The sequence below is a fragment of the Drosophila sulfurigaster genome, chromosome 3, assembly GCF_023558435.1.
Source record: "Drosophila sulfurigaster albostrigata strain 15112-1811.04 chromosome 3, ASM2355843v2, whole genome shotgun sequence".
In the NCBI taxonomy this organism is placed as follows: domain Eukaryota; kingdom Metazoa; phylum Arthropoda; class Insecta; order Diptera; family Drosophilidae; genus Drosophila; species Drosophila sulfurigaster.
In genome coordinates, this window is record NC_084883.1 from 22,280,979 (window position 1) to 22,307,555 (window position 26,577).

At 42.3% G+C, this 26,577-nt stretch overlaps 4 protein-coding genes across 6 annotated transcripts; 2 read left to right on the forward strand and 2 right to left on the reverse strand.

Moving 5' to 3' along the window:
- Positions 1-164: 164 nt before the first annotated feature.
- LOC133840995 (ras-specific guanine nucleotide-releasing factor RalGPS1) lies at positions 165-10,127 on the forward strand. Of its 3 annotated transcripts, none has more exons than XM_062273230.1 (8): positions 165-484; positions 5,820-5,910; positions 5,971-6,347; positions 6,412-6,739; positions 6,805-7,256; positions 7,318-7,521; positions 7,916-8,026; positions 8,576-10,127. In XM_062273230.1, the coding sequence occupies exons 2-8, from the start codon at positions 5,851-5,853 to the stop codon at positions 9,180-9,182; spliced, it is 2,139 nt and encodes a 712-aa protein (XP_062129214.1). In that variant the 5' UTR covers positions 165-484; positions 5,820-5,850; the 3' UTR covers positions 9,183-10,127. The 3 variants fall into 3 exon arrangements, with proteins under 3 accessions (XP_062129214.1, XP_062129216.1, XP_062129215.1); XM_062273231.1 differs by lacking the exon at positions 165-484 and adding an exon at positions 4,386-4,588; XM_062273232.1 differs by lacking the exon at positions 7,916-8,026 and having other exon boundaries at positions 168-484.
- Positions 10,128-10,389: 262 nt separating this feature from the next.
- On the forward strand, positions 10,390-11,731 carry LOC133840997 (uncharacterized). The gene is made up of 2 exons (XM_062273235.1): positions 10,390-10,909; positions 10,977-11,731. Exons 1-2 carry the CDS (start codon positions 10,740-10,742, stop codon positions 11,212-11,214), a joined length of 408 nt encoding a protein of 135 aa, XP_062129219.1. The 5' UTR covers positions 10,390-10,739; the 3' UTR covers positions 11,215-11,731.
- LOC133840996 (uncharacterized) lies at positions 11,234-14,760 on the reverse strand. Its single transcript, XM_062273234.1, has 5 exons — positions 14,586-14,760; positions 12,353-12,667; positions 12,218-12,289; positions 12,068-12,157; positions 11,234-12,004 (listed from the first exon to the last, which is right to left on the reverse strand). The coding sequence occupies exons 1-5, from the start codon at positions 14,607-14,609 to the stop codon at positions 11,435-11,437; spliced, it is 1,071 nt and encodes a 356-aa protein (XP_062129218.1). The 5' UTR covers positions 14,610-14,760; the 3' UTR covers positions 11,234-11,434.
- Positions 14,761-23,379: 8,619 nt separating this feature from the next.
- LOC133844316 (golgin subfamily A member 6-like protein 2) lies at positions 23,380-25,270 on the reverse strand. The gene is made up of 3 exons (XM_062278244.1): positions 25,162-25,270; positions 24,543-24,998; positions 23,380-24,485 (listed from the first exon to the last, which is right to left on the reverse strand). Exons 1-3 carry the CDS (start codon positions 25,180-25,182, stop codon positions 23,967-23,969), a joined length of 996 nt encoding a protein of 331 aa, XP_062134228.1. The 5' UTR covers positions 25,183-25,270; the 3' UTR covers positions 23,380-23,966.
- Between the last annotated feature and the right edge of the window lie 1,307 nt (positions 25,271-26,577).

Below are 26,577 nucleotides of genomic sequence, written 5' to 3' on the forward strand. Positions count from 1 at the left end.
TATCTACACGCGTTGTGGAAAGTTATCGGTGCAAATATAACGAGGTAGTTATCGTAGTTTCAGTATTTTGAGTTATCGGTGCCTTACGAAATCGATGTTTACAAAAATTAGAAACATCGTATAATCGATATGTAATCCCATCGATGTTTCGGCACCACTAGTCAGTCAGTCAGAACTTGCGACAATAAATATTCAATGTGCGTACGCCGCGCGCGTTTTTATTTCATATTAATTAATTAACAAAAACAATTTTAAGTCTTGCGGGCATTAAAAAAAAGCGTGCGTGAAAAATCGGTGTCGACATCGCTGAGTTGTTGCTGTTGCGTTGGGTGTCTGTGTTTTTTGTCTTAAGTGAGAAACAAAATAAAATAGCTATTAGCTAAAGTATTCGATACAGCTACAGTGCCCGTTTAAAATGCGTTGGTTGATTGATACAGAAGCTGCTGCTCTTGCCGTTGTCGCTGTCATTGTTGTTTTTGTTTAGGTAAGTTTTTTTGGGGCGTGAATACGGGGCGCACTATAAATAAATGTCTCGTTGCAATACTATTCTCGGCTGCCACTGGCACTGGGCAGACAAATCGTCTCATTTCTATCAAGTGCAATTCTTTGCTTTTCCTTTTTTTTGTATATTCTTTTGGGTGTACTTGTCGGTGATTACGAAACTGGGTGGGCGCTAAATGTTGGGGGACACTGTCTCTGTGTGTGTGCTTGAATTTCACTTCTTCTGCTCTGTTCCCTTCTTCTGTTGCCCATTTTGTTTTTTTTGCATGCGAAGTGTGCTAAACATTAACGACGTTGCCGACGGCATACACAAAATTGCGTGTGACAACCATCAATGGGGTTGGTTGGGGCAGGTAGGGGGCTGAGGTGTAGGGTGTACACTCTTAATCATTGCTATCGATTTGTTAGGGGTGTGTGTGGCTGTCGTCATTGTTGTTGTCGTCGCTGTTCATTTTATTCACGTTATATTGCCGGCAAATGAGTAAAAATGATTCATTGAGGAACAAATCAATAAAAAAGCATTTAGCACTGCTTCCCTTAGTGATAAACTCAGAAGCTATGTAGATCATGTGATAAGCAAATGTTATCAGACAACCATAAAAGAAACATTTTGTTGTACAGACAGATGCACATACATACATATGTATCTATTACACAGACACACACAAGTAACTGTACGCCCCTTGGCAAGAAATTTGAGTTTCACTTTGCTGCATTATTTTCCAGCTGTTGTTTTGGTTACTTGCTAAACAGGATGCGCGCATTCAGCGAACCAAGCAGGCAGTCAGTCAGTCAGGCAGGCAGCGCAGCGCAGCAGTTCAGGGGTAGACCAGATGTTATTTTTTTTCCTTGCCTTGCTTTGTGTTGCCTTCGCTTCAATTTGGGATGCCGATTTCAAGGCTCCATGCGTATTGTTTTTTTGTGTTCAGTTCAGCTCTTTCAGCACTTCAACGAGTGCTAAGTGAATGCAGGCACTCGAAAACTATTCGCATATGGGCTGCGGATTCTAGGAACGCTTTGCTGCTTTGGTGACCCACTTTATGAGCGCACGGATCAGAGAAACAGAACAAATAAGAACAGAAATAGAAACAGAAATCCATGAAGCAGCGGCGTCAGCAGAAAGAAAAGCCAGAGCCAAGCTTATTATTTGTTGTTTGTTTTTTTGCTTGGCCTTCTCTAGTTTGTGTTGTTGTAGTTGTAATTGTAGCTGCGATTTGTGTTGTTGTTTTATACAACTAGCCAGCGGCTTTGTTTTTTCGTGTGTAGTTTCTCTTGTTGCCACACCGACTGTGATTACAAGTGTGCATTACACACTTCCATGTGTGTGTGTGTGTGTGTGTGTGTGTGAATGCACTTGACTTGCATTCGCATTGTCTGTAATTGCATGCGATTAAATATTGATAGCATAAAGACTACTCAGAATAGCTGCTATCAATTAAATTCTCAATGAAAGCAGAACGTATTCTCCTATTTGCATTGGCACCCCACACACAGTGATTGCTCTACAAAATGTGTCCGTCATGCAAAAAAGTACAGAGGAGATCGCAGTCGATGTCTAGCCTGAATAATGAAGAAATTTGCATTTCTTCGCAAAATGGAATCCTCGCATAATGTCATGCATTTTATTACCCGATCAATTGCCTTGGTCTTAATCCATTCCAAGTTGACTATATCAGGCGATCACTGTATTATATGCATATGTATGCACTTTTCACAATCGCATTGCCATCGGGCGGGCGAAGGTTAATTTATGTACAAAGACGACACACGCGTATAACGGAGACGGGGCATTTTTCCATAATAAAAACAAATCTTGGCGCGGTTATTGAACTTGATGGCGATGGCATCGCTGTCAACGCTGGCGACACCAACTGACCTTGCCCGCCATAAACACACAATCTTTCTCTCTGTTACACAGCTCTGTGTCAAAATAAATATATAACAAAAATGAAATTTCCATTTTGTAAATGCTGAACAGCAAGAACAACAAGAATGAATGAAAGAAAGCTGTTGAGAGATCACAGCGAGGGTCACTCGGCCATTCTAGGGCCAGACAAAGTATTAGTCTCGTCTTGTTGATGGCAAATTCCAATGTGAATCAAAGGAAATTAACGCCAACACACATTGCGGAGGAAAAGATGCGCACCACATAAATGCCTACATAGTACACTGGAAAACATTCATGTGTAGGAAGCAGAGTCAGTCAGTCACTTAGTCAGTTAGTCAGTCAGGCGGTAGTCCAATTTTTGATTTCCGCGAACTTTTCTGGTGCAGCTGTTTTTGTTTGTATTTACGAAATTTATGTAAAAACAATAAACATATTTATTGGCTTCCAAATACATATGTACTTGTCTCTCTCCCTCTGTTTATATCCGCTACCCATAGGGTAGAAGGGTATTATAACTTTGTGTCTGCAGGAAAGGGATATAACAGGCAGAAGGAGTCATCTCCTATCCAATAAAGCACATACTATATGTATATTCTTGATCATAGTCAACAGTCGAGTCATGTCCGCCTGTTCGTCTGTTTATCCGTAATTTTGAAGCTAGAGTTAATTTTTGGTACATACAATAATAACTAGAGTTACATATTATAATTCCTGAAAATTTGGTTGCGATCAGATACAAATTGTAAAAGTTATTTAAGAAATACTTTTGATGGGGAAAACAAAAGTATTTATTAAAAAACTTTTGGTATATTTTGTACTCTATGGTATATTTTGAGTATAATACTATATTAATATACCACACCGGTACATTTTAGTATTTTTGTGGTATATAAATTCGGTATATTTTAAGAATTCCACACTGTTTTGCCTTAATTAAAATTGGGCGCAGGTATCTCACAGTCGATCACTCTCGATTGTAGCTTTCTTATTTGTTTTGTTGTGCTGAGGGCGGTGGGCGATCCTCACGTGGTGGGTGGTGGTCATAAACAAAAGCGGGAAGCGGTAACGGCAGCAGAGACGCCTCCGCAATTTCTTGTCCCTGACCAGAATACAAATTAAACTACTTGTATCAAAGTACATAAATACATATGTTCAGTTGTATCGTATAGTCAGCGCAATCAAAGCTAAACAAAAGCATTCTACATACATATGCTGCATAAAGGAGGCAGAAGGCGCATAAACAATAAATACTTATTTACATATAGCCCCAGTTTATAAGGCTTAAACGTGGGAACCGTGTAAATGTAAATAAAGAAGCAACAACATTTTATTTGCCAATAAATCAGACAAACAAACAATACACACACATTAACACACACACACACACACTCCCATGATGTCAGTTAATTTACTTTAATTGCATTTGATATTTTCATAAATTGCTCAACGTCTCGAACCGCAGCCAAAACAATGCAAAATTTCAAATCTATTGCCAGCGATACACATACGATGCGAATATATCTACTATATATGTATATATATCTACAAACAGATGTACCATATGAGCATCTACAATATATATCTGTCTGATATGTATATTTGTAGAATAGTTCAAATAGTCAATAAAAATCCATTTGCTCAAAACTTGAGGCAGTCTGGAAAATAATTCATTCGCTTTGTGTCTTGCCAGAAATTGAATTTCTTTTATCTCCCGATATCGTACTGCTTCCCCATATGCATATATATTCAACTGTATAAAATTATATATAAATATGGCTACGCTGTAATTGAATTCTGTAATTATCAGCGAAACAAAGGAATAAGATATTACTAGAGCATTAGATGATGTTTACACGCGTTTATCTGAAGCGTTTCCGTTTCCATATGCCCGATAACTGCAGAGAGAGAGAGAGAGAGAGCAAGTCTTGAAATATATTTCAATTTTGAATAAACATTATTATGAACTGAGAAACACATTATCAATTCGTAAACAGAAACAAAAACACAGTATCTATATAGAGTTGTTTAGTAAAATTCCAAAATTGCTAGTCAGAAAAACGCAGTTCTTATCAAAAACAAAAATTGGCATTTGTTTGTGATTTGATTTATCGCTGAGCATGCTTTATTGTTGTACGGGGTTCACCTACGATTATTGATAACAAGATACATATGTAAAAAGAAATTCTCAAGTACTTTTTTGTACGTATATTTTTGACTTGTACACTCAACATTTTGAATACAACAAATTCCTCGAAGCAAGCGATATCTTGCATGAAGTTTACCGATAAGCGATTGCGATTTGATTCATACGTATTTCTTGTTTACATATACTTAAAGTATGTTTATAATAATAATTGTAAATTGTTCGATTTCTATATTGAGCTTGCCACATGTCGCCGCATTTAGAAATCTTATGTTAATTATAGTAAAATCGAGTTCTTCATCGAATTGCTCACAGAATTTTTCGAAGAAATTACACTGGCAAAGTGAACGTCATTGCATTTGATCAGCATTCGCTTTGGAATGATTATAGACTTAATTGAAATTAATTAGACGGGGTCGCCTCAGACAGTCTTTGAGAAATGTATGGCATGCATACTATGTATCAGCTCGACCATATAGATAGACATTTGTAGCGGCAAATATATATGCCATATGTATAATATAGTGCACATGTTGTGTATGCTTATTAACGCTTGCTCAACTTGAGATCTGCGCACTATAAAAATGTACAAGGCTAAGTTGTTATTATAAATATGAGAAGCTGATCAATATAATTTTCCCTCTGTTTATCAAACACTTCTCTGTCTCTGGGCCGGATTGATTCTGATGGGTTCGTTGACCGTTTTGGTGACTTGTTTTTCCTAAAAAACTTTCCGCTGACTTTACGCGCAGTCTCTCGTATGCATGTCATTAGCATTAGAGCTGGTGTTGTTGCCGCTGTTGTTGTTGTTGTTGTTGTGGTTGCTGCTGCATTGGCACCCCCCAAAAAAACCAATCGACAGCTCGGAACACAAAACGGCGGCTACTCACTGTTGCCATAAAAGACCAGATCCAGGTCTCACTTCTGGCTGTTCCCCCGCATGACTCACATTATGGCCACCGTCGCATTGGAAATTGAGCAGCGAAGCGTGCCACAGTGGCTGAAGCTTTGATGCTCGCTTGCTTGCTGCTTGCTGCTTGCCATGTTACTCGTATTGTGTGTTGTTCTGCATTGTGGCTTTTGTTGCAGCCAGCCGCGTGCACCATAAAAACACACACTCAAAATGGTTACTCAGTGAACTGAGAGACTGCCTAGAGTGCGGAGCACGCGGAACCCAAAAACTTTCTGCTTATCACAATCAACGAGTTTTTCACACAAGTACACAGTGCATAAAACTACAAACGAGCCAATAACAATAATATTTACTTCTGTATTGCGCAATTGCAGTTTATTGTACAATTGGTTATTGAACGACGCCATGATGCGCTATTCGGAAATATCACGAGACCTCTCCACGGATAATCTGCGCTACTCTGAGGTAAGTTTCGGGCTGCATTCAGTTTTCAATGTTTAAGTTAAATCTCATTTCCATTTGCAGCTGAGCAGAAAGCCAAGCACTGACTATGTGGGCTACGCTGGACAAGCGTATGTCACAGCTTCACCCACAGCTCAGTCGCATTATCAGCACAACGGAATGTCAGCACTTCAGCAGCAGCAGCAGCAGCAACAACAGCAACAGCAATCGCCACAGCAGTCGCGTCAATCGAAGCAACGAAGTCCTAATGGCAATGCTCATACCTTGGCCTGTTTGCGTCAGGATAAGGGCCAAAAGGAGCTGCAGGCGGAACAGACTGCAGCCCAACAGCCGGCCAGCAAGACACTGAATATTAAGAGCAACAGGCGCAAGAACTCCATTGGTTGTCTCACCAGCTTCTCCTCGTCGCCAGATTCGCCGGGTTGTTACTACAGCATAGCGTAAGTCGAAGCTTCCGCCTTGCCTCAAACTTAATTAGATTAAATCTGTTATCACATTTTGCAGTACAACCGCAGCGCCAGCGAACAAGTCGCAGAGTTTGCCTTCGCATGGCTCCATTAAACAGCTGGATGCTGTCATAATGAGTGCATTGCGTGTGCCCGCCGATCTGTTGGCTAATCAGATAACGCTGCTGGACTTTCCGGTCTTTGCGCTCATTCAACCGGATGAACTGAGCAGCTGTGCCTGGACCAAGAAGGACAAGCATGTGGTTACGCCCAACATTGTGGCGTTCACCAAACGCTTCAATCACACCAGCTTCTGGACAGTAACCGAAATATTGAATGGCGAGCAGCCCAAGCAGCGTGCTGAAATAATGACACACTTTATTAAGGTATAAAATTCGCATTCACCTAAAAGAGAGTTTAAATTAATTTGAATATCTGTTAATTATTTTAGGTGGCCAAGAAACTGCACGAGCTGAACAATCTGCACTCGCTGTTTGCCATCATTTCGGCAATGCAAAGCGCCAGCATTTATCGTCTCAAGAAAACCTGGGCCTGTTTGTCCAAGAAGGATCGACAGTCCTTCGAGCGACTCAGCGATATATTCAGCGATCAGAATAACTGGGCTAATCTACGCTCATATCTGGAGAGTTTGCGCCTGCCTTGCATACCGTACCTGGGATTGTTTCTCACAGATTTGATCTACATCGATCTGGCGCATCCACACAAGGGCGGCTTGGAGCCGGAGCAGCGACGCAACAAGATGAACAACATACTGCGCGTCATCTCCAACTATCAACAATCGGATTACCAGCAAATACAGCCAAATGAGTCCACGCAAAAGTATCTAACCTCCATACGTTACATTGAAGAGCTGCAGAACATATTCGAAGAGGAGCAGTACAAGTAAATAAAATACTTTTTTAGTTTTTCACCGATTATTAAAGTTCTTCTACAATTTGTGCAGACGCTCGCTGAGTCTGGAGCCCGCCTCGCCGTCTGGTCCCAGCTCCTCGTCGTGCAGCTCGAAGGAATCGTTTAATGTGGAGTCCGTGACACCAGCGCTTGGTTGCTTGAATCTGTCGCCAGCCAAAACAATTGGTTCAATGCGCATGGCCAGTGGCACCAAGTTTGTGCCCGGCCATCGCAAGTGTCGCAGCCTGGGCACAAAGTAAGTTTTTAATCTCTAATGCAAACTGAAAATCAAACAAACAATTCGCGCATTTCTAATTGCCAACAACACTTTTTGTGTCTCGTCCCAACAAACTTTCGATTTCGTTTTAACCACCACTCAACACAATCTCTCTCACTGCGCAAATTGGACTGAACATTGTGGGGTCCTAAACAATCGTTAACATAACTCGTTGACTCTTTCTATTGATATTATTATTGTTGTATTGTTATTCATGCTGTATTCTTAATTTGTATTCTTTCAAACACACACACACATTTGCTTTCGCTTTGGTTCTGTGTTTCTCTGCCTCTGTAAATCTGTATCTGTATCTGTAAAATGTATTTGTTGTGACTTGTGACTGCGACTGCAACTGCGACTGTGATATGTGTAGATTTCGCAGCAGCAGCCTGCCACGCAACTTTGCACAAAGGTGCCAGTGCTGCATTGTGATGATTGCGCCGGGCATTGGCACAATCTCCAACAAGCGCTGCAGATGCCGTCGGTGAGTGTCTCTCCAAAAACCAAAAACCAAAACAAACCAAACCAATCGTAGCCGTAGCTAGGATATTATGCATTATCAAGTTATTAATTTATCAGTTTGCATTATCAGTTTAATTAGTTGCGCATCAGTTTACTCATTTTTGACCACGCTTCGTTGTAACCGAGATTCGATAACAAACAACAAGAACATACACATCACATTGAACACTTGCTTACACTTTTGGCTGCTGCTTTGCATCACTTTTGGGTGTAAAATAATTGTATGAGATTTGCTGAATGATCTTTGTTTCGTTTGGCTTATCATTCCACACTCTGCCACCTACGCCCACACACACACTTACACTCACACAAAAACTCAACACTCAGCTATACTCATAAACGCCTTTTCAGTTGCCTTATGCTTTGATTTGTTTATCCCATTTTGATCGCTTGCCTGCATGACGCCCCTTACCGTATATATATATTATATAAATCTATATATCTATTGTCTGTATGTTCTTTTCACCTTTGAACCTTGCAACTAAACTCTACTCCGTCTTTGCATTCGCAGCATCTTTGGCAAAATTGCACCGAACAATTACGACGGGCATCCGCATCATTTGCACCTGGAGCACGATCCGAGTCAACAGCCTCGCCATCATCTGCTCGACGATTCGGTGTTGGAGCACAGCGATGCGCTCTCGAACGCAGACCTCACCTCATTGGAGAGTGCCGAGGGCATCATGTGCGATTTTGCGGGCAGTGATTGCGATCTGATGTCGCCGGAGGCAGCAGCCGCCATGCAGGGCTGTGTGCGTCGCAAAACCGTGCAGAAGGAGGGACGCAAGCCGGCGGTGGCGTCGTGGCAACGCTACTGGCTACAGATCTGGGCCAATTCGCTCGTCTACTTTCCGCCCAAGTCGTTCAAGGGCAGCGAACGTGGCGACTTCAAGCGCGAGCCGTGCAAGGTGTGTCCACTGGAGGGCTGGTATGCCCATGTCAGCGACAACACCAAGCACAAGAACACCTTTGAGCTATACCACCGAACACTGGGCACCGTGTACAAGTTTCGCACGGACAGCCCACAGATGACGCATCTCTGGACAAATGCCATTTGCAAGTTGGCAACGACGCGTGTGCCAAAGCCACTGCCGGCCAATCTGATGTCCTTCGAGTGAGTCAGACGCTGAAAAATTGCAAAGCTGACACATGGACATGGTCACGTTATTATGCCGCCGACCCCAAACAAACTAACTACCACTTCCTCGAATCTAATGTACTCATCAATTAGTTTTAATTAGCTGTCCACATACTCTTATGTCACGAAGCAGCCACAGAAACATTCCCGCAACTCTCTGCTTGTTAACAATCGCAACAAACACGTAGAAGAACAACAGACAAAACACCACAAGATGAACGAACAAATTGTAATTTTGCAAAATGAAACGATTTCAAATGGTATTTCAAAAGACTGACAGACCTAGCAGACAAGTAGAAGACGAAGACGAATATGATAAAAAGAAAAAGATGAGATCATGATGGATCGAACACACTCAACAATTACTGACAGGATGAATTCAATTAATATTGATATTAGCCGTGACCGCTGATGAATCTATTAATCTTCTAGAGCTGTGACTGCAAGTCCAAAACTATTATGTATGCTCTTTGCATGGCAAGAATTTCCTTTTGTTGTGCTGTAAAAACGTCAACGTAATTGTAATTGTAAATGTAATCTTCAAAAATGTATCTTGAATGTCCATCAATGTTATTTGTATTTGTATCTTAAAATGTTATTAGGCATTAAACGAAATCAATTACTACGACATTTAATTTTGTATGTTCATATGCGCGACTTGTGCCATATTAATTTTAAATTAATTAAATTAGTTTTACAACGACTTACTGATAAACTACAAAACTGCAACTCGCAAACACACTTTATGCAACTTTTTGTATCGCCTTCTCGTAGAATTATTGTAAAACTCAATCGAGTGCTTATTCCCAAAACTTTGTAACAAAGAATCAAAAAACTATCGCATACTCGGAACAGGAAACCATAGGCTTTAAAGTTTAAACTAAATTAAATTGTGTGAACGATGATTAAACGAAATACTATCAAATTTATATGTTGTTGCACGCTAGGCATAAATTTAAGTTGTAAGTAAATAGTTTTATATGTTGCATGTTAAATAGACAATACACAGCTTGAATTCTACGAAACGAAAGTTATGTTAACTACTGGGAATTGAGGCAGTTGGAGAGCCCACGAATCAAATATTATACTCTAGATTATACACACATACATACATACATATATTTATATACTTGCATACGATACGATTTATATATAATATTTACTCCTAAGCTTTCTCATCCACACACATTTTCTTTGCAAAGTTTTACCTTAAGCATGTAAGAAATGCAACAACAGCAGCAAAAAAAAAGTCCATAAAAAAAAGTAACGAAAAATACAAAAAAAAGTAAAAAAGAAAGAAACAAAAACAAAAAAAATAGTCGTATTATTATATAACGCATTTGCTACGTTATTTATAACGATTTTCACGCGTTGATCGTGCAAAGTGCGCGAATTTGCAATTCATTTACGCGAAGCGCGTGGCATGCGACGTGCATTCCAATTTCTATAAGTGGCGCCCCAGCATTGCGAGCTACTTTTTGTTTTTTTTTTTTATATTAAGAGAAATGACTAAAGTGCTGTCAGTCGATTGCGAAACATGAAAGGGTCCACAAGCAGTGAAGGTTGTGACAGTGACAGGATGATGACAGTGCGGACTCCCAAACGGAGCAGCTGCTGTGGGCGTTTGTTCGTTGTAATGTTGTTGCCTCTGTTGCTACTGCTGTGCCTGACTGTTCGGTCTAGTGTGGGCGGCAAGACAACCACCATGTAAGCGGCGGGGTATTGTGTAATACTTTCACTCACTAAACGCGTCCCACGCTTCCTTATCGTTCAGCGTACGTCACACAGACACCACAGATCCGCAGCTGGATGGCTTCTGGGCGAATAGAACCTCGTGGAATGCACGATGGGTGAAGTACTGGCGGGCCAAGCGCATCTATGAGCCGGTGTGGAAGAAGGTTTGGACTCCGTCGATACACACCGAGTGGATACCACTGCCCAATGCTCCTGAGCCGGATGCCTGGAAGAAGCCAAATCATCCGCAGCACAATGACGATGAAGAAGTAGATTGAAGTAGAAGACTGAACCCACTTTTGTATTATTATAATTTGTATTTATTTATTTATTTTATTTGGTTAATTAAACAATGTCTAAGGCTAGAGATAATTTAAATTGACGCTAACGCCAACGCAACGAAAGTCCTTACGTGCTAACGACTGGTGTACAACTATTTACATGGAACAAGGATCCGGGTGGGTGACATTTTAATTAATGTGGCATTTGGCACGGCGTTTATGCGCCCGGAAACTTAAACGATTGCGATGTGGCAGCGATTGGCGATTTGGCCGCCTCCAGCGTCTTCGCCTTGAAATCTCCGTTAGCCACCGGCTTCAGTTGTGTTGGCTTCTGCGCTGAGACGTTGCTATCGTCGCGCTTCCACACAACTTTGTCCTTTTCGTTGGTGGCAGCTTTGTCCTTGCGATCCCAGTCCCAGCTCTCTTCGTGGTGGTGATCGTGATGGTGATCGGGCGAGGGGAACCATTCGGATATTACAACGGGCTTCCAGATTTTCTTCCAGCCAGGCACCCAGATCTCCTTCCAGCCGGGCACCCAGATTTGCTTCCATGCTTCCTTCCATTCCAGTTTGTCATTCCAGATCTGTTTCTTGGCTGGCTTCCAGTACTGTTTCCACGCTTCCTTCCATTCCAACTTCTTCTCTGGCACCCAGATTTGTTTCTTGGCAGGCTTCCAGATCTTCTTCCAGTGCGACTTCCAGACAACCTTCTTCTTCCACAGATCGTGGCTAGTGTACTCCCAGCCCTCATGATCCTTGCCCAGATATTTCTCACCGGGAATGCCAACCTTCAGAGTTGATTTTGTTGTTAATAATGAGAACATTATGTGTGATCAGATGTTTTATTATACCTTGACTAGCTCTGGTGTCCAATACTGCTTCCAATCGGGCACTTGAATGTCCTTCCAGGCAGGCACTAAGATCTCTTTCCAGTGTGGCACCTAAAAGTTGTGAAGAATATTATATAGTATAAGAAATTATGACTTAAAGGTTTGACTTACCCAAACTTGCTTCCAGGCTGGCACCTGAATCTCCTTCCAGCCGGGAACCTTTACCCAATGAGGCTTGTAAATCTGTTGTAAATCATCGTATTAATAAACCATAGTTGAGATAAACATTAGGTTTCTCCTTTATACCTTCTTCCAGGATGGATTCCAAATTTGTTTCTTGGCAGGATTCCAAATCTTCTTCCAGCCCTCCTTCCACGTGACCTTCTTCTTCCAGTAGCCTGGATCGTGATGCTCGTGATGCTCATGGTGCTCGTGTATGTGCTCGTGAATTTCATGACCACCTAGGCCGATGTCAAGACCTAAACCAAAGCCGTGACCGATGCGCTTCTCCGCGACGGCATTTCCGCTCGCAACTTGTTGGGACTCGGCAGCTTGCTGATCTCCGACAGCTTTGGCATGGCTGCCGGCGATGGCAATAGAGAGGGCGCCGAGAAAACCCAACTGAAGTTAAAGTAAATTTGTTAAGTGTTAGTCAACAGCAAAACAAAAGACTTAGGCAACGAACGCGCGCCCGTTTAGGGATCAACTTGAATTCGCAACGATTATGTTAATTAATTTAATATTCTTCATATGAAGCGTAAAAGCAAAAAACTGGTTTATAACTGGGTCATCACGTCATCATCTCTCTCTCGGCTTGCCCCATTCTGTCTACCTGCCTGCCTGAACACATACGGCAACTTATTTTTGCAATGGGAGTCGAGTCATTGACTGCCGTTGACTCCCAGACAAAAGTAAGAGTGAAATGTTACGTCAGTGTAGTAATAATATATTTTCGTGTGGGGGATTCGAGTATAAATATGGCAGATCAACATGATAATGCCTGACCTGGCTACAGGTCAAAGCCATTTGGGGGCATATGCCTTGTTTTTGTTTCACTTCGGGCTGGGCCTCTTTTCAAACATGGTCAAAGGTGTCACAGCATTATGCAAAAATCTCTCGCTTTGAATCCGTATGCTTAGGCGTTGGTGTTTTGTTGTAGGGCACTGTCTTTATTAGGAATATGGTATGTCTGGCCGAGGTCAAAATATTTGGCGTCAATTTGCTGTCATCTTTGGTGGGGGAATTTCATAAACAGATTTTAATCATTCAAATTCAATTCAATCAATTTGCGCTCAAATGTCAACTGGATGCCGATTATGAAATGGAAATTAGCGCCGGCAAAAAAATTATTATTATCTCATCGCTTGCACTCAGAGGGTGCTAATTGTGCTCAAGCACGCCTCACGACAACGACGCCAGCGCAGTTAAAGTCGAAGTCAAATTTGGCAGTGGCAGTAAAGTCGTCTAAGTTACAGCTTCCGCTGCTGTTGGTGGGCAGTGAAAGTGGCAAACGAAGCCAACCCCCGTCTGTGATCTTGGAGCCGTAGCGACTGCTTCGCCAGTCGTTGGATCATCGATCGTGAGGGAAAAGAGCTCGACTCAACATTGCATTTCATGGGCAAGCGCTAATGAAACCATCGCGCCGTCGTATTTGTGCGTTTTTAATTGTTGACAATGCGCCTCAAAGCAATCGAGTGGCAATCAAAATGACAAAAACAAATAAATACGAAGATAAAAAAGAGCCACAAATGTCGTGCTATTGGCGACAATGCACAATGTCTGGAAAGTGTCCAAGTGGGAAAATCGATTATGGAAACTTAATTTACTTAAATACAATTTTATTATTTTATTGGAAAAAGTGGGGATTATTTTAGTACCTTTACTTTTATTGAGCTGTAAATTTAAGCTGCATCGAAAGTAAATTATATTGAAATAATTTTCAATGACAGTTTCGGAATAAAAATATTTTGATATATTAAAAATTATATTCCGATGATCTTCAAATATATGTTTTTCAGCAACAGTTTGGTATTATTGAAAAGATCAAAATGCCTAAATTTTATATTGATACGAAAAGTAGCTTGCAAAATGCAGTAATTAATTGCCTCCAAAAACTGTTATGGATAGAGTTTTTATCAATTATTATGAAAAGACACCAATTACTTTAAATCAAATTTTGTCATATTATTGTGGTTATAAAAAGCCCATGTCATGTAACATTTAATAGACAAAGTGTGCAAAAACCAACGCACAAAGTGTAAAATTTGTGAATTCACTTCGCACATTTCGCGCTAAAACCCAAATAAGATATCTGAAGCATTTCGAATGTTTACAAACGAATACAACTATGAATCTGAGTACTTTAGTTTTCTTTCAGTAGTTTCGTAAACAAATTAAACGCATGAAATTGTCATAAACAGTCAAGATTGTATTCCATTAGTTCCATTTGGCTAAGTAATCATCGCACACGCATTTCACAAAGTTTACACTGGCGCTGACACTTGTTGTTGTTGTTGTTGTTTCTGTTGTTTGAAATTACCACAAAATGCTGCTGGATCCTCATGGCTTCGGCTTAAAGTTGGCTGGGTGTTTGTTTTTCGGGACCCAAGTGCGAACACTAATTCACTTATGCACTACAAATAAATTTGCCACCACTCGCTGGGTGGGAAACGCGCGTTCAACTCTTTTGGCCACTTTCGTGGTTCAGACTGCCGCAGCCAAGATTGGGGAGCCAGGTTAAATAGACGGCGCCGCACAGGTGCAGCCGGCGCCATCGAAATGAAATGGAAAACGAAATGAGAGCGAACGCACGCACGCGCTCTCCAAAAGTGGCGAAAAGCGAAAACGAGAGCGCGACGACGCAGAAGCCGAAGACCTTGAATTCTGATAACGGTTTTGTGTGTAAACAATGACACAGCGAGCTTTCGGCTGCAAAAGCTCAACTTTAGAGCTTAACTCTCGTGCTCAGCTTTGGGGCCGGTATTGTCTCTTTTCTTTTGTGCTGCGCATTCGCGTCTGTTTGGCGCGACGTGATCGAGGAGGAGAAGGAGACAGAAGACAGCAGATGGCAGACATCAGACGGCAGACGACAGACAAAAGCTGGCAAGGTGCTGCTTGCTGCTTGCTCCAAATGTTGTAATCACAGTCGGGCATATGGCAATAAATGTTATAAATCTTAATAAAAAACAATACCCAAAATGACAACAACAACAACAACGCCAGCACAAACATTGGCGCAATGCAAATTAATAGCACGAAATGGGAAAACAACGATTTTTTGATATGGAAACGCTTTGAAGACAACAAAACGCTTTGGATTGCGTATCGTATATCGTATATAGTATGTGTAGCTGGATCGTTGTATTGTTTGCGTTTCTTGCTTTGCTTTATGGGGTTTTTGATTTTGGGAATTCTTCTTCAATAATGCATACGAAGGTCGTCACGTTCGTGAGGCGCTGGGAGCCAGAGCCAGAGCCAGAGCCAGGGACTGCGTAGTACGCACTGCAATCAATTAGTGGTATTTAATTTGTAATTTGTAAGCCAAAGTTGGAGCTACATAATTCGGTTAAGGGCAGTCGCAGTCGCTGGTGCTGCGTGCCAAATGGGGATCTAACTGCCCAGTGTCCACATTGTCTAACGCTGCATTTTTGCATGTGCAACAATGTGGCAAGAGTTGGCCAACGTTCAAGAGCCGCGTTTAGAGTTGCCTCGATTTATTTCCTGCATCTCTCTGTGCGCTTGCACATATTTGAAGCATGCGGAATTCCATTCAAGTTGTGCGCTCTTTAAATGGTTCGCTTCATTTTCAAAGCCAAATTAATTGCATGTTGATTTAGTTTATTTCTTTTCTCTCTCCACAATTCCCTCGCCGGTTTCTTATGAATGAGCAGAGATTTTGTCCAAGTTCCAACTTTCGCATGCGTGAGCTGGGCATTGTTCCGTTATGAATCTATATACTATATATATCTCTGTGTGTGTTGGCTTAGTGGGCAGCTCATGGTCAAAACAAACGGCAGTAAATGATGTAATTAAAGAAATGTGAAACATGGCAGCTTAATTGCCTGCTAATTTCGATATTCAATTATATAGATTTGATTTGTTACTTTTATGGAAAAGTTTCCTGCCAAATCATAAATCATTGTCGTCTATTACTTCTCACAGCTCCCTTGCAATTTGGGACCTCCTTTAATAAACATAACCCTAACTCAGTTGGCTGTTAATGCGCCAACTAATTGTGGGCCATAAGGAAGTGTTCGGGCAACGGACAAAATTCGCATCAAATTGTAAAACTAAACATATATTAATATTCATCAAGGCAAGATAAATAAAAGCAGCCCCTGGAGCGCAGCAGGAAGTGAGCACAGACAAAAGCTGCGAACTGGAATTGGAACTCGAACTGGATCTGAGATGCTGTCGCTGGAGTGGTGCAAATGAAATGCGTAACGATGGTCAAGAGAGTCAGCGAGCGCACAGCCATGGCAGCATAGCCCATGGCCACGGACTCTTGGCTTCCTTGTGGCTTAGTCGGGCTTCCTTTTGTGGCTCAAAGTCAATGGAGAACCGACAGTCTGGATGTGAAGTGAAGTGTGGTGAACTGAGGTGTTATGGCAGACCAGGCCAGGCCAATCAAACGCATAACATTGCCACCATCGGCAGCAGCAGCAGCAGCCGTTGAACCACTTTTACTTTTCAACTCCATAGACACACACATCGATAACCAAAATCCAGATCGTGTGTTGGCGATTTGTTTATTGTTTGTTGTATTTATTTTTTTTCTCCATATTTGTATTGGCCACTGGCTCGCTTTATCTTGGCAGTAATCAGTCAATGTGTTAAGTGTTTAAGGGTGTGCATGTGTGTGTGTCTGCTGGCGTATGTGTGTATGTGTAATTGCAATCGGTTCCGGCATGAAAATTGGAGCAGCTTTTTGGCATGCACACTTCCTGCACCACTCCTGATTTGAATAGCCAACAGATTGCAGAGATTTGTCATGCGTGGGCGTGAGCAAGGCAAATAATTTATTGGGCAGTTGAGAGTGGACAAGAGGGGCAGAAACAGAGGGGTACAAATTGTTTTACATACTCGCACTGGCGAATGACTTTAAAGGCAATTTCAGTTCGATCCTTTGCCTGCCTGCCTGCACCTTTTACTTCCGATTGATACAAAGTATGCGGCTTCCTGTTTGGCCACCATACAGCAAAAAAAAATAAGCAAATGTCGCATTTTATGGCTGCCACAAGACATTTTGGTCCGCCTTCGATGCAGCTGGCCGAACCACTTTGTGTGTGTGTTACGCTTGCAGTTTGACAGTTTGACAACTTCAAAGTTAGCACGCACCAAAAGGCAATCGGGATCTTGCCGCAGTACTTTTATGGATGTTGCATCGATGTGGTTTGGGCCTTTTAATTACCAGTTATTGCGCTCAACTTGCCACTGCTTTTGAACTTCCCTGAAAGTGCAAGCTTGCAACACAGAGATGCAAGCACAGCAGTTGCAACAGCCGCTCAAGGTCAGGCAAATGCAATTTCAGCGCGACACCAATTTTGTAAAGGGAACGACAACAAAAGACTTAACACACGAACCTGCCCGTCATATGCACAATTGAATTGTCATAGAAATTTCGAGTCACGTTGCGACAACAACAAAAAGACGTCTTTATGGCATTACCAATATTAGTATTATGGGCAAAGTCATTTGCATTGCATGAGGGCTCACACCTCATTTGACAAGAAAATAAATTTAACGAGTAGTCAAATGAGACGCACGGGCGCCAATGGTAAACGGAAATGCAACAAGCACGCTACTTATGAGTATAACTTTGTGTAGCTCAAAGGCCCCATTGCTGGCTCAAAGCTCAAAGTGTATGTGTGTGGGGAACCTGTCAGCGTGCAGGTTAATAAAACTGGTTCTTTTGGCGTTCGTTGACCGTTTGGCAATATGTTATAATATCTGTCTCCCACTTTGGCTGCCATTGCGCAATCGTTTATGGCCATGACGTTGTGTGGCTTGAAGTGCCTCACAACAACTAGGAAATTGCAATCAGTCCGGTGCTCCTTCTTGCCAGTCATGCGGGTTCTTCAAAGCACTCTCTCTCTGAACACACCATCAGCCACTTGGCATTTGGGTTAGTGAAGAGCGCAAAGACATGCAAATTTGATGTGGAGTTAATTTTCAGGTATTTGCTCATTTGGACTCGTTGGGCGTAGCCAATCGTAAGTAGGCACACTTTGCAAACACTAGCACACACCCACTAATACATGTACATTAAGTTGGTGCTAATCACACGTTTGTATCTTCAAGTTGGAAAAGCCAAAAGCAATCGCATTTAGTTGGTCACTCAGTCAGACAGTTGCAGTCACGCTCGCCAAATAGTCTGGCACATGCAAAACCCCAACAACACCAACAATAATGAAAAAATTAAAAACTGATTACATAATTGCATTGTTGCATTTGATGAAGAGCCATGCGGACAATGCAGGTGCTTGCATTTCAATTCGTATTTGTTTCCGTTCAATTTCCAAGTTTAACGAACCACACAATGCTGCAACCAAGATGATTGAGTGTCGCAGGTCAAATGGGCGGCCATATCAATGCCAATAACTGTTCATTACCGACTTTTAATGAGCGTTAATGCTGACTGATTTTTATGGCTCTGAAGCGCTGACCAACTGAAAAGCTATGGTTTTTTATCGTATTAATCAGCTTTTATTTCTCACAAAACGCGGCATACTTTTAGGGGCCGCTTGCTAATCAAGCTACGCTTGTTTGGTACAGCACATTACTCTAGATGGCGCCAGCTGTGGTTGCAAGCGCTGACAACAGATGGCACCACCACTATTTGAAGGCTTCTGAATTGGTAGATTGAAAATGTAATATTAGTATAAAGCATTCCTGATATACACCATATTTACATCAATAACGATAGACTAATATGTGATAATAAATGTGTTCTAATCAAATATGGGATTATACTTGGCACTTCATCAATTTTTAGTAGGTTAAGTAGTGATTAAGGTTTAAAGCTACGTGTTTTGTGTGCTTAAGTGCGTTTCGAAAATATTGTTCCGCATAATATTTTCGTTGCAAACAACATGCAGTTGGCAAATTGGTATTGGGATTAGAACGAGAATGCTAATAAGTATGTGCGCTTAAGTACTTGCTGAAAATATGACAACAACAAATTTGAAGATGACTTTGCACAACTTGATGGTGAAATGAATTTGTCAAACGATGCGAAAGACAAAAAAATGTGCAGCATTAAATGTCAGTACGTAGTGGCCATTTATATATCAGTTATCCAGCGCTTAACGATGCTGTGAAAACGCCTCGTAAAATGTAAAATTCGCAACAACAAAAAGATAGAAAAAACAATTGCGATTGCTTGGTCTAACAATTGCACATTGTCTCCCCTCATAACCAAGTACTGCATAACAAAAATTACAACATGCAAATATTGAAGAGGCTAAAGAAAATACAAAACGTTTGAGCCAACTGCTGGCCACTGCAGTAGAAGTATAGTTAGGGGTGAGCAGAAGGGAGGGGGAAGCATGACAAAGCTGGCGTCACATATTGGCCATTTAGCGTATCAGTTGCTGCGGCTGAGAGTCGGCCAACTGCTAACTGGTTAATAATAATGCAGCTCGAGGAAGTCGTAAACTGCAATTGCGTTGAAGCGCTGTAATAAATTCAGCCTCCGTCCCCACACACCACACTCCCCCCACATAAAACTCGGACTCGGCCGAAACGAAATTCCATTCAGACTCGAACGAGAAAATAGAGAGATAAAAATAATATAAAGACAGGCAAAAAACAGCGCACACAAACAGAAATGTAACAAAAAGCGAATGACAATTGATTGACAACAAATTCAATTTGCATATGATGAATGAAAACGGCAAAAACAAGTTGAACAGCAGCAGCAGCAACAGCAGCAGCAGGAGCAGCAGTTGGCCCAATTTGTGAGCAGCAGCAAATTGGCAAACTGGTCGAGTTTAGATTCTGCCGATGGTCGCGTGACCAAATCAGGTTTGTGGCCTAAGTCTTTTGTTGCGCCAAACGCCCACTGATTGAAACGTTGGCTATTAATAGCAACTGGCAAGGCATAACCGTAAGTACGAGTTGACAACGCAATCATTGCCTAGTTGCCTGGCTGGCTGCCTGCCTGCCTGACGCTTAATTAGTGGACTCAAGTTGCCACATTTTGCCTGTGTCATGGCTTAACTGTTGCCTGTTTGTTGCCTGTTGCATGCTCATGCTGTTATTACCTCATTTCTCGTTTCGCTGTCGTTGTCACTGGCGTGTGAGTGCGCGCCTGCTTCTGGTGGTGCAACTCGGGGGGGCGACAACGACCTTGTCGCTGTTGGCTTAATGACAAATGTGCCACAACAGGCTGCCGCTTGGTTGCCACTTGGCTGCTGCTGCTCCAGTTCTGTGCTTTGCACTCTCGCTTTGAACCAATGACCCAAATGCAGACTGAGATTGGCAACTCGAGCAACTCGCGCAACTCGGGTGCGGCACAGATCAAGGCGTCAACTTCATCTGCAGCTGATGCGTGCAACAACCTCAACATTTCACGCTTGGCAACCTGACAACAACGGGGCAGACACTTTGCCACCTCACGTGCCTCAGTTACTTTATTTTTGTGTCTTTGTGTGTGTTTCATTTCTCACTCTTTTGCTCTTTTGCTGTTGCTTTTGCTTTTGCGGCTTGCTGCTTGAGGAGCTTGCGGCTTGTTGTCTTGAACCTGAGCTCGCCGAACGCTTTGTTGTGCCTCGAAATAAATATAAATAAATAAATATTTCAGCCGCGCTTTTTTTGTGTGTGCAAACAAAAGATTTATTACAATAAGCATTTCTCGCTCTTTATTATAACATATTTTAATTTTGGTTTTTCTTCTCTTCTCTTCATTTTTTTTTTTTATTGTTGTATACAGCAAATTTATTTTTATTACTTTTTTTCAATTTACGTTTCGGGCCGTTCGTTTGTTTTGTCTTGTTTGTTGCTGCTTGTGCAATGTGTGTTTGTGTGGCTGCTGCAACAATTAAAACAACAGCAACAGCAACAGCTTCGCTGCGTCTTGCTTCACTTGTGCGTAGAGTGTTGCCCTGCTGCTGCTTTGTTTTGTTTCGTTTTGTTTTACTGTAAATGTGGTTGCTGCTGTTGTTGTTACTATTAAAAACAAAATTTGAATTTGGCATGACAGTTGTCTCACTGCATTACATAAAATGTCTGCGATGCTGCGCGACGCGCGCGCAATTCGCCACTTCATTTTGATCGGTTGCTCATCAGCAAGAAAATATTACGCATACGCCGTGTGCCGCGTGCTGCGTGCAGCGTTGGCGATTGTATTGAGAGATTAGCTGTATTAACTGGACACTGAATCATTACACAGCTGAACAGCGGGTACTCAAATTAAAGCCTAAGCACGCCAAACACTTGAGCAGCAACAGCTTGATTACGTTCCGAGGTAACGAGGCTTTGTGCAACAATACTTAACAGCCGCAACGACAGCGAGACTGCGACTGCGACAACAGCAATAGCAACAACATCAATTAAAACAAAGACATTTACCATTTGGCAAGAGACAAAAGAAAAGCCTCAAATGCCAGAAAATGAATTTTACATTTTATAATGCAACCCACAACGCACAATGCAACTTTGTTTTCTAAAGAGTTTTCAGCGTTTCTTTTTGAGTTATGGAAATTGAATTGAATTTGAAAAACATGGCTCAGCTTTTTTTACTCGCTCTGACATTGTATTGATCTTGATAGGGTTTTTGGATATGGCCTATGAAGACCTTGCCCATGATTGTCATTGACTTAATTAGGTGTCAACTTGTGAATGTTTTCCTTTATAATTGCTGATAAGTTGAGTTGGCTCTGCAAATCAATTGGAATCGGAACTAAGATAATCTCTTTGTTATTTCTAAAGATTTCCACAACTATTATACACCTATTTAGAAATCGACACGCTGTTGCAATTCATTATTCAATGCTCAATGCTAAGAGCAATGTGAAATATTTGCCAAAAATAAACTAAAGCCTTCAAATGAGGGGGAGTTGTTACCCAATCGCAGCCACGCCCACTCATCAATTAAAGGTGCGCATGTTGATTTGTAAATTTTTTTTTTTTTTTGCAGAAACATCATTAAGAAAAGTTTCGCGTTGAACTCGAACTTTTCGGTTACCTAATGCGGCAAATGTCCAGTTTTATTGGCTGCCGTTGCCGTTGCCGTTAACGTTGCCACTGCCACAAGTTGCTTCCTCGGCGGCTGTTGCCGTTGGCTGCTAACTGAGCTTGCATGCAACATGAGCCGGCACAATGTGTCTCAGTGTCTCGGCGTTTGGCTGGCATCACATTTTGGCACACAGACACACAGAGCGAGCGAGAGTCAATTAAAGCAGCATGTTGCAACAACCGGCGACCGAGTGACTTGGACTTGTGTTGCATGCAGCACAGCCAGCACTGCCAGCACTTCACCTCCCCCATAACCCTACTACAACAACTGCATTCAACTTCAACTTGAACAGGAAGTGAGGCGTTATTGTTATTGCGGCTGCTTTGCTGCTTGTTGCTTATCTGGCCGCGATGCTTCCTTGAGATTTATTTGGCATCTGCATCGGATGCCAAGTTGCAACCACATCGCATTGAATCGCTTTGCAGCGGCAAGTTCATATGCTGCGCTCTTGGCTATTGGCCTGCCGCGAAGATGATGCTGCTGATGTCTGATTGCGGCAGCAACAACAATCGTGCAACAGCAACACCAACAACAACAACAACTTGCCCTCAAGCCCCAGCAGCAACAACAGCAACAACTCGATTTTATTTTTTTCGACAGTTTTTTTGTGTGTCGTGTTGGGTTTTGTGTTGTATGGTGGCAAGGTTGACGGGGCAGCAATTGGCATTTGGCAGCTTATCTAACAGCAACTTCCGCGTGTCAGGAGCTTGGCAACTTTATGAGTTGCATCTTCAGCCTAATGGCCATCTAATGCCAAAATGGGAATGTGAATGGCAATGAAGTTGGACCTGAAGTTGAAGATGAAGATGAAGATGAAGACGCTCTTGCGCAATCGTCGGCCAATGAAAGTAAAAGGAGTGTACTTGAAGGCAGCACTTGATCGTCATCATCGTCATCATCATCGCCGTCATCATCTTGTCCATGGGTGGCATTCCCAGAGGCCGCTTTAAAGACTCGCACTTATTGTGATATATGTGCGGATTTGTAATTAAAAATGAATTGTAATGCGTTGTTGTTTTTATGTTTTTAAATTTTTTTTTATTCATTTTTTTTGTTCACTTGTTTTGTTTGAAATTTTGTACAGTTGTTTATGATAATGTTTTTATGGTTTAGGTACATACATATATTTACAAAACCTTTAATGCACAATTTTCACTTGTTTTTCTTTATGTTTTATGATTGTTTTTGTCGGTGTGTGTGTGTGATAGTGTGTTTTTGCTTCTGTTTGTTGTTGAGTTTTTGAGCTTCATTCTTCATTGAAGTTGAATGTTCAATGGCAAATCCAAAAGGCCAATTAATAAATTGTTTCATGGAATATGAAATGTTCATAACTTAAAGACAAACGCGCGCATGACTAATTTGTACACTTAAGATATAGAGATGAAGATATGGAGAAAGCAACAGGTAGAAATAGAGGTAACGAAATGGAAACGAGGTTTGTATACAAAATGCATTCGAGGGATGAGAATGGAACGATTTAGGTATTAACAATTCGAGAATGGTTTGGACTTGGACTTGGGGACTCAGGGAGCAAGGGGGGAAGCCAAGGGCAGTTATCAGATAATATCAGTGCTGTCGCATAGTTTGCGAAATGTTAGCCCTCATTTTCAAGGGGAGGAGACAGAGATGGAGATGAAGATGGAGATAGAGATGGGGGGGGAGACTCGCGGGAGAATGAGCTATTTAATCCCAACCGTGTCCATGGCCATGGCTAATTGGCACCCAGACCTTTTCCCACACTGGCTTCCACACCTTCTTCCATTCCTGTACCTTAACCTCCTTCCAGACGGGCACCTGCACGGATTTCCATTCGTCCTTCCACGCCTGCTTCTTCTCGGTGGCCCAGACTTGTTTCTTTTCGGTGCGCCAGATTTGTACCTTCTCTTCGACCCACGTTTCGCGCTTCTCCTTGATCCAGATTTGCTTCTTCGAATTCTTCCACACCTGCACCCATTCGTCCTTCCATTCCAGCTTCTTGTCCTGCTTCCATTCCTGCACCTTTTCCGTCTTCCACTCTTGCACCTTTTCGGTCTTCCATTCCTGCACCTTGTCGGTCTTCCATTCCTGCTTCTTCTCGGTGCGCCAGACCTTCTTCCACACGGGCTTCCAGATCAGTTTCTTGCGCCACAGATCGTGACTGGTGTACTCCCAACCCTCGTGATCCTTGCCCAAGAACTTTTCGCCGGGAATGCCCATTTTCACCTGTTCATACAAGATTAAATGCATCTCGTGGGAGAAGTATTTCGTTTTCTGGCTTACCCATTGTGGCTCAAACATTTGCTTCCAGTCAGCGACTTGGACTTCCTTCCACACTGGCACTTGGATTTCCTTCCAGAAGGGCACTTGAATCTCCTTCCACACGGGCACCTTGATCTCCTTCCAGACGGCCACCTTGGTGGGCACCCAAATGGGTTTCGTTACCTTCTTCCATTCGGGGACTTTGATGTCCTTCCAGGCGGGCACTTCACGTTCCTCAATCTTCGGCTTCTTCACGATCTTCCAGTCGGGCACTTGTTCCTCCTTCCAGACTGGCACCTGAACTTCCTTCCATATTGGCACGGAAACCTTTTTCCATTTCGTTTCCCATGCCTCCTTTTTAATCGTTTTCCAGACCTGCACCCAATCCTCCTTCCAGGTTAGCTTCTTCTTCCACACACCTTCCGGTGGATGTGCGTAGGCTAAGCTAAGGATTAGCGCGCAGCTGGCGCTGAGTAGCTGTGGAACAAGCACGAATTTTTTATTCAAATTTCAATTCAATTGCACTTCACTATAATGTAATCTTAGATATTTTTTAGCACAGTTCATTCATATAGCAGGATAGCTATAATATTTAGTTTTTTCTTTAGTTTTTTTATTATATTTCTTGCACGACACTAACCAATAAACTGAGGGATCTCATGCTTGGAATCCCTGTACCACCAACAGCGCGTCAAAACAAAAGAGCTGAAATGTGCCTCCGCTGAGGTCTTCTATGAACACTATTCGCATTTCCCTACATGCACATCTATTTATATTTTGAATGAGACGCGCCAAAAAGAAACGCAGCGACGCGACGTCAGCAGCAGCAGCAAAAACAGCAACAACAATTTTGGCTAGGCAGCAAAAAAAAAACAGCAGCAACTCTTTTGCTGTCGACGTCGCTGCTGCTGCTCAGTCGGAGTTACAGCTTCAGCTCGCTGCTTTGGTCGCGGCTCAAAGCGCAAAGCTTTGTCGCGCCAATGTGCAAAATGCACGCAACCAGCGACGTCACGACGTTGACGTCAACGTCGCTGCCAGCGCCAACAGCGAACTGCGCTGCTCGCGTCATTGAAAGCGAAAAGAAGAGAGTGAGAGTGAACTGCGAGCTGCGAACTGCGCGAGCATTGTTCAGCGTTTTGAAGCGAGCGTTGGCGCTTCGACTCTTCGGCGCACAGCTGACTTGATGGTCTCGACTTTTGGACAGACGATGACTGCTCGGATTTTCCCAAGGTAAAGCCGTCGCCGTCGCAGTTGAAATCTTTAAACCATTTTGTGTTGGACTCTTTTTCGATCTTGGGAAGTGCCTGAAGTGTGCGTTGGCCAAGAGCTAGAATGTGTCGACAAAGTCGAACTGAAACGCATAATTATGTTGTTTAATAAGCGATGTACTACAAGCGATTAATTGGCCCGCGGGCCAAGTAAGCAAAGCAGGCAAGCAATAAAGGTCAGTCAAGGTACAGTGTGGACATGTGGGCGTCGCTTTGCCTGCTCCAATAAAAGTGGTTAAGTGTCTACGTGCGTGCATTTCAGATGGCATATTTACTGACTTGATGGTTGATGGCTGATGGCTGATGACTGAACTTGAGTGACAACAAACAATTAGCACAAATCGATGTTCGGCCTGCAATTCGCCAAACGACAAAAAAAACTTAAATGGCCAAATATCGAAAATATCCGAATTGCCGCAAAAGGCATTTAGTGTAAACAATTAACGACCTTCACAACGGGACGCAGCATGAAGACGTAAACTTATGACGAAGGCAACAACAATAACAACAACAACAACAACAACAATAGCGAACACTTAGCTGGAGGCACGCTTGAGCGGCTCTGGGGGGCCAACGCCGGGGGTCTAACACTTACTACTAAATGCCATTTAACAATATTTTAGCATGGTAATAAGCTGTGTGCGTTTTACGACAGACCCCCAAAATATAAAATATACACGCAGCAGACAAATGGCCATTATATAGTTTAATAAATGCACAATTAACACTTTTTGGCCAAGAAGTAAGTCTCTCGGCGACGTGTCTATGATCGGCAGCGATTATTATTG